We start from the raw sequence: 13,110 nt of genomic DNA, 5'->3' as shown, positions 1-13,110 counted from the left end.
GAGGAATTAATACCAAAAAGTTTCCCATGTATATCCTCCAGGTAATCAATTCATTCTCCTTTTCAAGTAGAACTCCTGTGAGGAGCCACAACAACTACAGATGAGAAGCATGACAGAAATCAATTATTAACATTCCAGCATCTCTTCCAAACTGTCACTTAGGCCTGTCTCACTGAGAAGACTTCTTCTTCTCTGAAGAAGTTTCAAGAAACAAAGTCTTCTTCACTGCTAATGACATGGAATAATTAACCCCTTGTTGTACATCATCCCAAAACATAAAAGGAATTTGTTGTACACGTTTGCCTAAGTATTTGCACGAAAACATGCATTACGCATACACTACAGTAGAAGTAAGAAAACAGAAAAGACAAAAGACTCAGGTTTTATGAAACTCAGCAATTACTAAGACTTTTCCTTTCTTCGAACCCTTGCCTATTATCCTGTCCAGACTCGTACACACCTGCCTATCGCTGCCAGTTTTGCGTCGCTCCAGCCGCAAGTACTTCCAGCTAAAGATGGAAGCGCATCACTGAGCAGTGAGACTCGTGTCCCCCAGCTCCGGTGCGCACCTGTCCGTGCCCACCCTGCGCAGGGCACCCGCGGGAACACCGGGCAGCCTCCCCGCCCGGCCCCCAGCACCTACCCCACGTTCGGCAGCCCGACGATGCCGATCTTCAGGGACGTCCCGAACCTTCCGATAATCGGGTGCGACTTAACCCCGTCGCCTCCCTTTTTCGGGGGCATCTGCAAGCAAGAGGAGGGCACACTGAGCTCCCCGCGACACCCCCGCGCCCCCTCCACGCCCCGTCCCCTCCCGGCGCGGCGCAGCGGCCCAGCCAGGCCTCCGCCTCCAGGAAGCCGAGGAGAGGCCCCCGCGCGGCGGCAGCAGCGGCGGCCGGGGCCCGTGCGCGGCTCCTGCGGCCGGGCAGGCGGGCGGTCCCGGCCGTGGTCGCGGTCCCGGCTCACCTCGGCGCGGAGCCGCCTCGGAGCAACAGCGCCAGCGGCCCCTCGCACGCGGACGCGCCGGCGGAAGGGGCGGCGCCGCCACGGGGGAAAGGTCGCGCCGGGCGGGAGGGGCGAAGCCCCGGTCCCGCCCCGGCACGGCCCGAGGCCGGCCCGGCAGTGACAGCGCGGCACGGCCGCGGCCCGGCCCGGCCCGGCCGCAGCTAACAGCAGCGGCTGCCGCGGAACGGCGGAGCACCCGCGCTAATCACAGAATCGACGAGGCTGGAAAAGACCTCTGAGATCGTGGAGTGCAAGCTATGCCCAAACACCACCTTGTCAACCAGACCATGGCACTCACAGACCATGGCACTGGGTGCCACGTTCAGTCTTTTCTTAAACACCTCCAGCAACAGAGACTCCACCATCTCCCTGGGCAGCCCATTCCAATGCTAAATCGGCCTTGCTGTGAAGAAATTTCTTCTCATGTCCAACCTAAACCTTCCCAGGAACAGCTGAAGAAGACCATGTCCTCGGTCACTGGGTGCCAGGGAGAAAAGGCTGACCCCTACCTGGCTACAGCCTCCTTCCAGGGAGAGGTACAGAGTGATGAGGTCACCCCTGAGCCTCCTCCTCTCCAGGCCAAGATCCCGGTCCTCTGTTTGCCAACCCAGGTACACCAGAGCAGGAAGCACTGGAAAGGTGAAAGAGCCCATGCCCAGAGAAGTGCCATAGCCAGAGAATGCTTTTTGGATTCAAAGGAGCACTGGAGCTGAGGCACACCACTAGATTTTTGTGCATGCTTATCTAGATAAAAAGGCATATGGTCAGGAGACTCTTGTAACTACATTGTGATTGATTTATAACATTTACATGGCAAATTAATAAAATAAAATAGAGAGGTTATGAAGAACAGATGAAACATTTAGAATCTATGAAAAATTATTGTAGAAAATGTTACAGAAGTCAGATCAGGACACTTAAAAAAATTAGACATTTTCTTTAACTCAGGCTCTGCTTCTCTGAACCATTAAAGACAGGCACCATCAAGTGTTGCCTGCTAAGAAAATTGAAGGAGAGAAGGCAGTAAAAACTATTCTTACAGCATGCCCTATTTTAAGGCAGTAAGACAAAATTCTCAAAACTTGAAAAACACCAGAGTGAAGGAGTCAAGGTGAGAGTATCATCAGATATATATCATCTTAGCCACAGTAAAAGGAATATACTATTGAACATATTTTTGAATTTTTTTTAAAGAAAGGACACTTTTTTACTAAGCCTAATCTGAAATTATACATAAAAAATGTCTGTTACAACTTTTACATTTCAGTGGCATGAGATTTTTGCAACAATAATATTGAGGAAGAGAATGCTGTAACTGTTCAGTTTTTCTATTAGCATAGTGATAATAACAGTTTTTATGTGGTATTTCTACTGTCTTAAAATCTACCATTATACACATAAGAGGGGAAAAAAGTATATCTAATTCAGATTCAGATACAGTTACTTAGTTGTTGGATAAAGCTAATGTATTACTACACCAAACATTCAGTAAAATTGAAATTAACAGAAATTATTATAAATTCAGCATAGCACCAGCACCCTTCACATACATAAATTACAATCTTCAGTAATCAAATTTAGTTTCCTTTTCAGGAACAAAATAAAAACATCATTGTTTTCCACCCTTTTAAAGTTCAAGACTCTTTACTTGTCCTGAAAGCAGTGTTCTGCAGGACTTCTTCACAGAAACAGTACAGGATGGATTTGCCTACCTCTATTAATAAGGCCACAAACTTCCTGAAAGGCTACTTTTGGAGAGCTTTTCTGCTTATTAAATTTTCCCACAATCTAAAGCTCTTACCAGACTATTTTGTTGTCCAGCCTAGGCACAATAGCTCTCAGCAGATGAACATCTTGTCTTCTTAAAATAAAAATATTTAACTTTACCAATTTGTAAGCACAATACAGGTATAAAGCATAAGCAGTCTGATACATGAAGTAAAGGAGTGTATGTGTGTGTGTTTGTGTATACACAAAAAATAAAGCCTACTATAGATATAATTTTGATTTTAGCTGTTGGGGAAAACAGCTGAACTGGAAGAGAAAAGGAAATTAAAATCCTGCCTACCTTTGTTGCAGTACTTCAATGTGACTACATAAAGTACCACAGTCAGCAATGTGTGTACAAAAATGTGCAAGTTTGAATGTAAGTTTTTAATTTATGCTCTTCATTTAAGGTACTGTAAAAACGGCCCACTTCTCCCCTTCCCTCTCCCCTCTCCCCCTCCATAGCTCCTATATCCACCTTACTGTTAGCACGGCCACTTCACCAAATGCAGATCCAGGACTTCAAAGCATGTGATTCTTTCAGCTAGAAATTGACTCATGACCACCTAACACTTCATCTTACATGCTTTTGATTTCAAGTTGCTTTTAAAGTCAAGGTTTGCCTTATTTGGCTGAATTTTCTATCCAAATCTGTCATAATGCTGAAAACCTCATTTTAAACTGGCATACATAGTTTAAACCATAATAATCTTGACCATATTACATAAAAAATGTGTTTTATAAGTTTAATGGAAAAAACCACTAACATCTAGAAAGCAATCATCTCAATGTCAACTCTCCAACACTGAAGTACTGCACAAATACAGCTTATTGTACAGCTGGATCATGTGCAGAAGCCAAACAGCCCTGGAGCAACTCTACCTGATTAAAAGCAATGTTTAAGAGACAGTAATAAAACAAACAGTTTATTGTTTCTGCCACCAACAGTCTTTGCTTTCTGCTGCCCAGAACATATATTTACAGCAAAGTCACCATTAACTGCAAAAATAAGCGGTTTTGTAGAACTGAGAGAATAAAGACAGAGCCCCTGATCCTTGCTGTGACCAGGTAATATTCAGTGCAGCCCAGGGGGTGAGAAGAACACAGCTGCTTTTGTACACTCCAGCTTGGAATTACCCAGGTCCCTGCCACTTGAAGGGAGCCAGATGACTCCCAGCAATAAATACACTCAGTACTAAAAAGAAACACAACTCAAGGGCATGGTCTAAACTAAATGGTTTTCATTGAGTTCTGTGAAGTTTAAAGGTAGTCATCACACAGCTGAACTGTTCCTGAATACAGTATTTTTAAACATTACATTTGGTAGAGTTCAACAGTGTTTGTTCTTCTAGCTGTGGATTTGGCTGATTTCATGGAGAATCTGAACTTAGTCCATTCTTTATACACTTCTAGTCATACTGCCCTTTGCATTTTATATTTATGCATTTCTATTCTTTTGTATTGATAACTGTCCTTGTTTTAATGGTAACAGATTAGTGGTTAATGGTGTTAGTGCAACTCCAAAGATGGTCAGGACTGCTGTGGTGGCATAAAACATCTCTCTCACCCCTTTCTGTGGCATCCCAGACTCTCTCAGTCTAGAAGCATCTAGTGCTAGTGCAGAACAGCCTGATATGCCACATATTATTAATATTTCTAGATCATACCTCTGGAAATATCAGCTGAATTTCATAGCTTTAACACAGACAATGTCTCTAACAAGCATAATGCATACTGAAATGTTCATAGTGAGAATAGTGAAAGAGATGTGCTCACAAGAGAGAAAGCCAACAAGAGAGAGGTTCTATAGTAGGACAAATTACCAGTGAATTAATAAAATTTCAGTTCAAGAATGACAGGTCTACTTTAAACATTCCAGTACCTTTGCAAAATAAAAGTACTACTATAAAAGAAAAATATTTTTATGATTAATACTAATAAAAACAGAAAAAAATTAAATTGGGACTGATCATGAGGTGAGCAATACTAGGGTTTTTCTAGCTCTCCAAGAGGCATTCTAGCATGACCTTTTTTTTCAACAAATAAACCATATGACCAAAAAAAAAAACTGTTAAAACAAAACGAATGGTAGTGGTCTAATAAACAGATGTAGATTTCACTTTATTTAGCATTGTAAATGGTAGCACTGAATTGTGTACTAATCAAGTGACTTAATAGTTAAACAACAAACTATGAAAAAGGAGTATAAGTATTAAATGCTTCTCATGCCTTGAAGGTTATTATTGAACATGAAAGAAGATCCTCTAATTTATAAGTAGGGAGACTTCTGTCTCTGCCTTTGGACTATACCTGAGTTTGGACTATACCTGTGTACTTCAATAAAAGAAAGCAAACAAAAATTCAAAACCAGCCCACCCAGCAAGAATGCTGATTAGGAATAAACCCACAGGAGGACTTATTCTTGAATCAGTTTTTTGCAATCTTTGGACAGTGTTCAGCAGCATTAGAGACAACAGCAAGAAAGAAACCTTAGGGAAAATAAAATTACTTTTCTATAAAGGTCTCTAAACTCTACATTTTGTGTCGGGTACGAGTTTGAAGTTACAACATCAAAAGCCAAAATAATGTGAGTTTTGGCATTTAATGTAGATTTTTAACTGTGTGCAATTAAATGCCTATGCAAGAATAGTAGACTTGCTAGCTTTAAAAGACAATTAATCTTTCTCTTCTAGGGCACAAAAATGTTTGTGATGTAACTTCTTAGGATAGACAGAATTATCCCATTTATTGAACACAGCAGAAAAATGTATAGAGAGATCTGTCTGGATGGTTGAACTTCAAAACATGATCTCATAAAAAAAAGCCACAAACCTCATTCTGGATCTAATGCAGATTGAGCAGTTATATTCTAGCCTCATAAGATACATTCTATTTTGATGGAAGAACAAAATGAGATACCTAATAAAGTGTGCTAGTTAGGTGATAATGATACATTTTATACACTACATATTTGCAAAATGACTGTAAAATGAAAACCAAACAAAATATTGAAAGACATCATGTAGCAATTCTGGAAATCTTTAAAATTTTTTCTGTATTATATTTATTCTACCTCAACTTCAGATTGTAAAGTATTTTATAACCTGCTAAGTTCAGATAAAAGGGATTAATCATAGTCATCTACATTTCTAGAGGCCTAGAAAAAGAGTTACTTGTGGGAAATAGTTAGGACAGTATTTGCAAAATAGCAAAGAATTCTTTATGCTCTTGAAAATCTGCAGCCTTTACCAGGTCACCCAGAATGCTCACAAAAACTGCACGTAGGGCTGGATGTGGAGCTTGGTGCACAAAAAGGGGGTGGGATATGTTCCTCTGGGCTTATTGATTAAAGCCCAAAAGCACATCAGCCCTAGAGAGAGGGTAGCAGGGATACAGACTACACCTTCAAGATGGGATTGCAGAGGAAAATGTCAAGAGTTTACAACTGCAGTCAGCTAGTTCTGCCTCATGAAGCTATATTGTTTAGTATGATCAGATGAGTGTATATCTCAGTCCAATTCAGAAACATTGTCATGGGTAGCACTGCACCCTTTGAGAAGGTGGGGCGACAGTTCTGTTCTACATTAGCATTACAGTGACCTCTGTAAATACAATGGAGATTTACTCTATACAATGCTTCTGTTTACATGTAAACACTAATAGCATACTACTGATACTGCATTCTTATGGTTATAATAAGAATCCAATCATTTCTTCCTCATACCTCAGCTACTATATTACAAAAATCCAATAAAATCAATTTAAAACTCAGATCACATATATATATAATTTTCTTTAATTTCATGGTAGTGTTTTTATTTATAAGAAAAAGTCACAATGCAATTATGCCTCACTTGTGCGTTCAGGAAAGGACTTTTTAGCTACTCTGTCATTTCATAACTCTCTATTTGGAAAAGCTTAGAAGCTCAGCAAAGCTTCACTCAATGCCAATGTTTTCCCCATAATTTACTTACAAAGTTGTTCCTAACTTTCTATTCTCAACTGTGCAGTACTCTCATCTGCATATGTTGGATTTGCCACGTTTTAACTTAGGAAACAACCTGTATATGCACACTATTGGTGGGGCCAGCATAAAGCAAGAGCCCACAGCAACTGCAGAGACCCTGGCAGTCCTTATCACTAAAGGTGCCTTGTCACAGCTGCCTTGCACCCACCATCATCTGGCACAAGTGCTCAGGTGCCAGTGCACCTGATATAAACCTGCTCAGCAGTCAGCTGCCCACTGTATCCCATGCCCTGCTGTCCTAAAGGAGAGTTACAGTCACATCCATATCTGAAGACATCACTGTCCTGCCCTGCTTGCTGCTGCTCTGGAGGATGCACACAGCAGGACTGACTGAGCAGCCAAAGCTTGAGAACAGCTCTGCAGAGGAGTTCTGGAAAGACAATAAAACCCTATTACCAAACACTAAGAAATTACTTATCACGTGGTAAAGCTTACTATCACCATATTAAGAAATAACACGTGGTCATAGAAATTCCATTGCCTCATGATTGTAATATTTTTGTGGGTGCAACCAAAGCTTGACTTAACAGCATGACTGCTTGGACACAGATTTCACTAGGAATTCCAGAACCCAAATAAATTCTGGAAAGGGATTTTCTGCCAGGGTTTAGCTACTGGCTGCCACTACGTAATTTCTGCCCCAATGAAGAAACACAGGAATATGGCCTACCACAAATAACTGTTTTTCTGCCAAACCTAATCTACATTATTTTTGCACTTATTCCAGTATTTTTTATGCTGGAATTATGTACTTTGTAAGGCAAAGTACAATACTTTGTAAGGCATATATATATGTGTATATTTATATCCCAGTCTCCCTTTTGAACCAAGACTTTGCTTTACAAAGTATTTTTATTCCTCTCAGCTTTATTTAGACCATCACATCGTTACTACAATGTAAAAGAAAGGTTTGTGCATCAGCAGCAAGTGCATTGAGAACCCTAAAGTGGAGAAGAACTACTGCTGATCAGCTGTGAGAAGGCACTGAAATAACATCAGAAGAAGAAAGACGTGGCCATTCTTGTGACAGATGAAAAAACCTTTAATAGTTTAATTTTTTACGTGAGTGAAACAGATTGAATCTCTCTTTATGACACTGAAATCTTGCCTGTCACAATGAACATTCATAGGGAAGAGCAATCTTTATCAGAAAGGTACTCACTTGCCCTGCTCTTGCGCTAAGGATTCTACAACATTTGATATGCCAGTCACAATTTACAGGGCTCCTGACATCATCCAAGAAACTACACGTTTGTGTTGGTCTTTGTTAAAAATCAGGTTTTTAAAGTGTGCCCCTTTGTTTCTAACCACAGGCTATCTGATGAGAAGTGAATACAGTTATCAGCTGGTGGCACAGAACTTTATAGTGTCAAGAACATGAGAATCTCTAAAAGATCCATGGCCTGTACTCATGGCTGTCTAATATGAGTGGGCAGCTTAAGTAACTTACGAAAGTTTATTTCCTGACTGCACAGAGCTTTTACTGTCAAGTTACATATTATGGTTATTCGTTTTCAAGATGGGCAATATTTTCTTGTGCATTACATAAACCTGAAGTGGAACATATTATTAAGGATTTGAGGTATCTAGCTCTTTCAGACTGCTTTAAAAAAAGAGTCAAAGACTGCTACTTGAAGTTATACAAGATCCCTTCAAGATATTTGTAGAACATTGGACATGAGAAAATACTCTTCTCTGCTTATTTTCCTAAATATCTCTTCTATGAACCATCCTTTTATAATAAATGCCCGTGCTGATAAATCTTTAAAAAGCACTACAGAAATATTAATTATGTTGTGATTGTTTATAGTTTTTCCCATAATAACATCTTGTGTGTATTCTGTTCATTTTTGGGAAGGTCTTATGATCTAATCTCCAACCTATTTAAAAGAAAATGCTTTGTGTGCCATTTTGTACTCATGGTCATTTGGAGTTCTATTTCAGTTTCATTAATATTGATGGAACTTATCTCTGCACTCATTCTCAGCAGATTCTTTGAAATTAATCTTCAGCATTTACTATGATTTGTTTCTGTTTTCTGCTTCATCCCTGAATCCAGCTCTTCTCTAGTTAATTTTGTTTTCTTTATTTTTATCCACTTGCTATGACGGTTCTACTACTTGTGCCACTTGGTGTGTCAGTCCTTTATGGGATCCCTGTTTCGTCTCTGCCTTTCACTGTGATTTTCCATCATTATGGGCCTCTTGAATAAAAATGTAGCCCTTGTTTCTGACAAAGTCCATGTTCCTTTTCTTTCTGTGTGATTTTCCATCATTATGGTTCTTAAATTTCTTGAATAATGATATATACTATGAACAAATGCATGAAGCAGTAATGGCTTCATCAGTGTTTTCTAAAATATATCTGCAGCTTTTAGAGCATACAGTGCTACAGCAGAGTCTGTGTCATGTTTGTAAGAGCATGATTTTTAAAGTGTATTTTGTAGGCTATTGATGACTATGCCGCTCTGCATTAAAAATCTGCCTTCTTTCAAATATTATTTACTCCTCAGGATAATGGTTTCAAAAAGATAGTTGGGGAATAAGTACTAGCATTAAACATCTTTGTTTAAAATGGTAAAAACATACCATAAAAAAAATGTTTTTACCAAACATAAATGTTACCTTGGTCCTGTAACCACTATGTTACAGGACTAACAGAATTCTTGTTAGGTGTTTTACATGAAGGATGTATGAACAGATGTCAGAGTTCTTATTAAAACAAGTCAACATTTTAATTTGAATCAGCATATCATATTAAACGAATAATCAGAATAAGTGTTTTAAAATTATATCTGCAAAAATGTGATAAAAGTTGTACTTCAGTACTAATTAGTGTTATGTCAAATCCACTATGAAAACCAAAAGTGTAAAGATGTTTAAAGTTAAACATCAGTTCACCAATCTGAACTACGGAAATCTTTAATATGCCATAATGTAAATCAGGGTAAAAATAGGAACCGAAATATTATAAAATATTTCCTACCTTATTTGACAGTAGTGGCACAGTAATCTAGTCCACAAAGTGCTTTAGTGGTTTAAAAGGGGGGAAAATGTTAATTACAAAACACTAAGTATGTCAGTGATTTCAGCATTACTTTCTTTTTTTTAACATAGTCTGTAAAATTATATCCATTAGTATTTCATTCTGGATAAGAGATGGAAAGCTTGAAGGTCTTAAAGATCTAGAGAGGCTTGCCAAGGTAGACCATCATTTCCAAAAACATTTATAATGGTATTTACATTTGGCTACAATCTCTCACACCAAAATAAATGGGTCTTGTGATATTAATTAGAGAAAACCCAGTCCTACATGTCCCGTTTCCTTCCATTTGAAATTCCGTGAAATTCTCTAAAAAAGCCAAAGTGTGTAATGCCCCTGCTGATGGCTCCAGCTAACTGTCCCGGGGCTGGGAACACTGTCCCCTTCTCACCAGAGCAGCTGGTGGCCTGGAGCAGGTGAGCCACACACAGAACTCCAACCAGGCACAAAGGGTGACAGCAAGACCAGTGGGAACAGCTTCCCCAGATCAGGCAAAAATCATTCACTGCCAGAAACATCAGCAGTGACAAAACAAGTGAGTGGTCAAGTTGGGTAGCCAAGTGACAAGGGACTGGAGATTAGATCACATGATCTTCATAGAACTAGGAGTTGGCACACCTACAACCTCACACCGGAGTGCAAACATACCTCTCAACAGACAACAAGTCCCCAGTGAGACTCTCTCCCACAGGTCTATCCACAGCACCTGATCCCAGGTGACAGTTCTGCCCCAACACAGGCAACCAGATCCTCAACAGGTGGACAAAGGCTGTCATGACATAAGTGACCCTTATGCTTCACTCAGGGTCCTGACTCAAGCAGCTTTCAATAACTGGCACTCCTTACCTTGGTGCCTTGATACAGCTGAGAATCCTTTTATGTCCCTCTCAGTTTATCTTCCAAAGAATCAATGACTGTTTAATAATGTTTGTATTAATGATTTCTCCTTACTCCATTCCCTTACAATATAAGCATAGAGCCTCAGTGACAGCTATTTAGCTGCGCTGCTGGTTCAGTGAAAAGCCTTGGGAAGATCACTAATTTATGATATGTATCTGCCAAATGATGATCCCACTTCAATTTTCTTCCCTCACAGTGTTTTCTAGATTGGAATGCGTAGGTAGGTGGCCAAGTTTGAATAGCTGTGTTATGTTAGTTCAGTAACAATGAAGTGTCATTATTTTTGGAGAATGTTAGTAACTGGTGTATGGCCTGACAGGTGCATCTGAAACATTTACAGATCTGGGAAAGCAATCTACAGTCACTCACAGAGCTGTCTTCAGCCATTCTAATGAGAAGATGAGATTGTTTTGCAGTACAAAGTGGGAGAAGACTTAATAGAATCAGTCACAGTTTTAGTGGTACTTCTGCTTCAATAACAAATTTATGTCAATTTATACCAAATTTTCTTAAGTAGATGGTTGAGAAAAATGTTACTATTTTTTTATCTTCCAGGTAAAAGGTAATTCTCTTTTCATTTTATCTGAGATAAGTTTTGAAGTAATTTCTCAAAAGCAAGTTTCAGTCCATCATTAAATAATAACTTGAATGATTGTTTCTCTTTTCTTAACTCTAACACTGGAAGCATACTTGCCCTTTCTGAATCTGCAAGTTCCAGTCCTCATGATTCTTTGTTTCAGAGTATACTAGCACAAATAGTATATGACTACTGTCCCAATCAGCCTTAACTCCCTCCTATTACAGGAAACAAAAGTTACAACATTTTTCAGTGTATCCAAGTTGTTTTCCCTAATTCAGCAGACTCAAGATGACATTCTTAATTTTACTGTGGAAAGAGACAAACCATGTCTTGTTTTCAAAGCAAAAGAATAATTAAAATACACAAAAAATAAAAATATTCACACTGCAAAAAAATAAGCTAAAAAGGAAAAAAATATACTTGGGAACAAAAATAGGGGCTCACACATTCATTGCATGTTTCACAGAATAAAACTCCAGATGATTTCACAGATGAATCTGAGATAAAGGTAACCACTTTCACTGCAGCTATTTGTGACAATTCTCACCTTAGTTAATGTTTTCTGCATGATACCAGCAGAAACATGGGCTAATTTTAAAGGCATTCAACAATCAAGGAAGATACTGAGTGACTGAAAGTCCACCCAACACACCAACTCAGATTTTCTCATGGGAAAAGAGTAATCATACTTTGCCTGTATCTTCTGCATATTCTTGAATTATTCATGTGTGGCAATACAGGAAACATCCTATCAGTTCACTTGCAGTCTCATGGGTCAGGTATTTGAGGGAACTAGCAATAGCAGCAGTAACACTTGAGAACTCACCTATGTGCAGGGCAGGGTAAGAACTCCTATTGATTCAGGTGATTTCAAGTCTCTCCTGTTATTTCTTCTGTAATTTCTGTGGGGTTTTTGTTCAGTACTTGGTGCCTTGCTGGATTTCAATGAGACTAAAATAGCATTTGCCTCAGGAGTCTTTCAAGCTTAAGATTCCCACTTCTCTGGAGAGGTGTACTGTGAAGCACAAAATGCCTACGAACAGCATCGGTCTAGAAAGAGATGTCGGCCACCAGTGTGAGTATTCACCTCACTGCTGTGATTACACAGGGGGTAAATGACCTCCACAGAACTGAAGCTATGTCTGCTATCAGATTAACAGCTGTAGCAGCCACAAAACTACCTTTAACAGCCAGATTTATTAAAAAGAACATGCTCTTTGTAACATAAACAAATCCCAGCCAACCTTCCCAGTGTGTACCTGAAAGTATGACCAGCAGAATAATCATGGTGCACTACCCACTTCCCAAAGCCAGGGAGAGGTAGGCAATTAAAAACATGATTGGTCTCTTATCTAGCCTTATTACACTCAGCACCTGCTTGAATGCCTTCTGCCCAGCTGAGGAACATCAAGCTGTCTTAGAAACACCCAAGCAAGGGCTTTCAGGAAACAGACAAAGCTCAAGAGATCTTTCGCCCAGAAAAGAAAATATAGGAAGCTTCTCTAGTGTTTCAGGGAACTACAAAATTACTAAAAACCATTAATTGCTCAAGTGATGTTCTGTGGATGAACCTAGTTTTTCAGAAAATTTCCAGAGATTCTTTTAGAAATAATCAACAGTCTGGGAACCACAAACAGTGCCTGGGAGATGCTATGTCCAAGAGTATAACATGAACAAATGTAATCGTTATATTTACCAAGTAAATATTTTCTGGTTGGACTTTTTTCTACTTCAGGGGTCAGTTTCATATCAATACTATCTAGTACACAACATAATATTATATGTAATG

At 39.4% G+C, this 13,110-nt stretch overlaps 1 protein-coding gene across 2 annotated transcripts in view; it reads right to left on the bottom strand.

Moving 5' to 3' along the window:
- OLA1 (Obg like ATPase 1) overlaps positions 1 to 12,287 on the bottom strand; it is a 104,130-nt gene extending 91,843 nt beyond the window's left edge. Inside the window, exons 1-2 of one of the 2 annotated variants that reach the window (XM_058809395.1) lie at positions 12,148 to 12,287; positions 644 to 744 (exon numbers count right to left, since the gene is read on the bottom strand). In XM_058809395.1, coding sequence (XP_058665378.1) covers positions 644 to 744 — 101 coding nt within the window. In that variant the 5' untranslated portion in view covers positions 12,148 to 12,287. Of the gene's footprint in view, positions 1 to 643; positions 745 to 966; positions 1,046 to 12,147 lie in introns of those variants that run through there. The other variant, XM_058809394.1, reaches the window with a different exon arrangement.
- Positions 12,288 to 13,110: the final 823 nt, after the last annotated feature.

Source organism: Ammospiza caudacuta, chromosome 8 (genome assembly GCF_027887145.1).
Source record: "Ammospiza caudacuta isolate bAmmCau1 chromosome 8, bAmmCau1.pri, whole genome shotgun sequence".
NCBI classification, from domain to species: domain Eukaryota; kingdom Metazoa; phylum Chordata; class Aves; order Passeriformes; family Passerellidae; genus Ammospiza; species Ammospiza caudacuta.
This window is presented reverse-complemented; position numbering and strand designations above follow the sequence as displayed.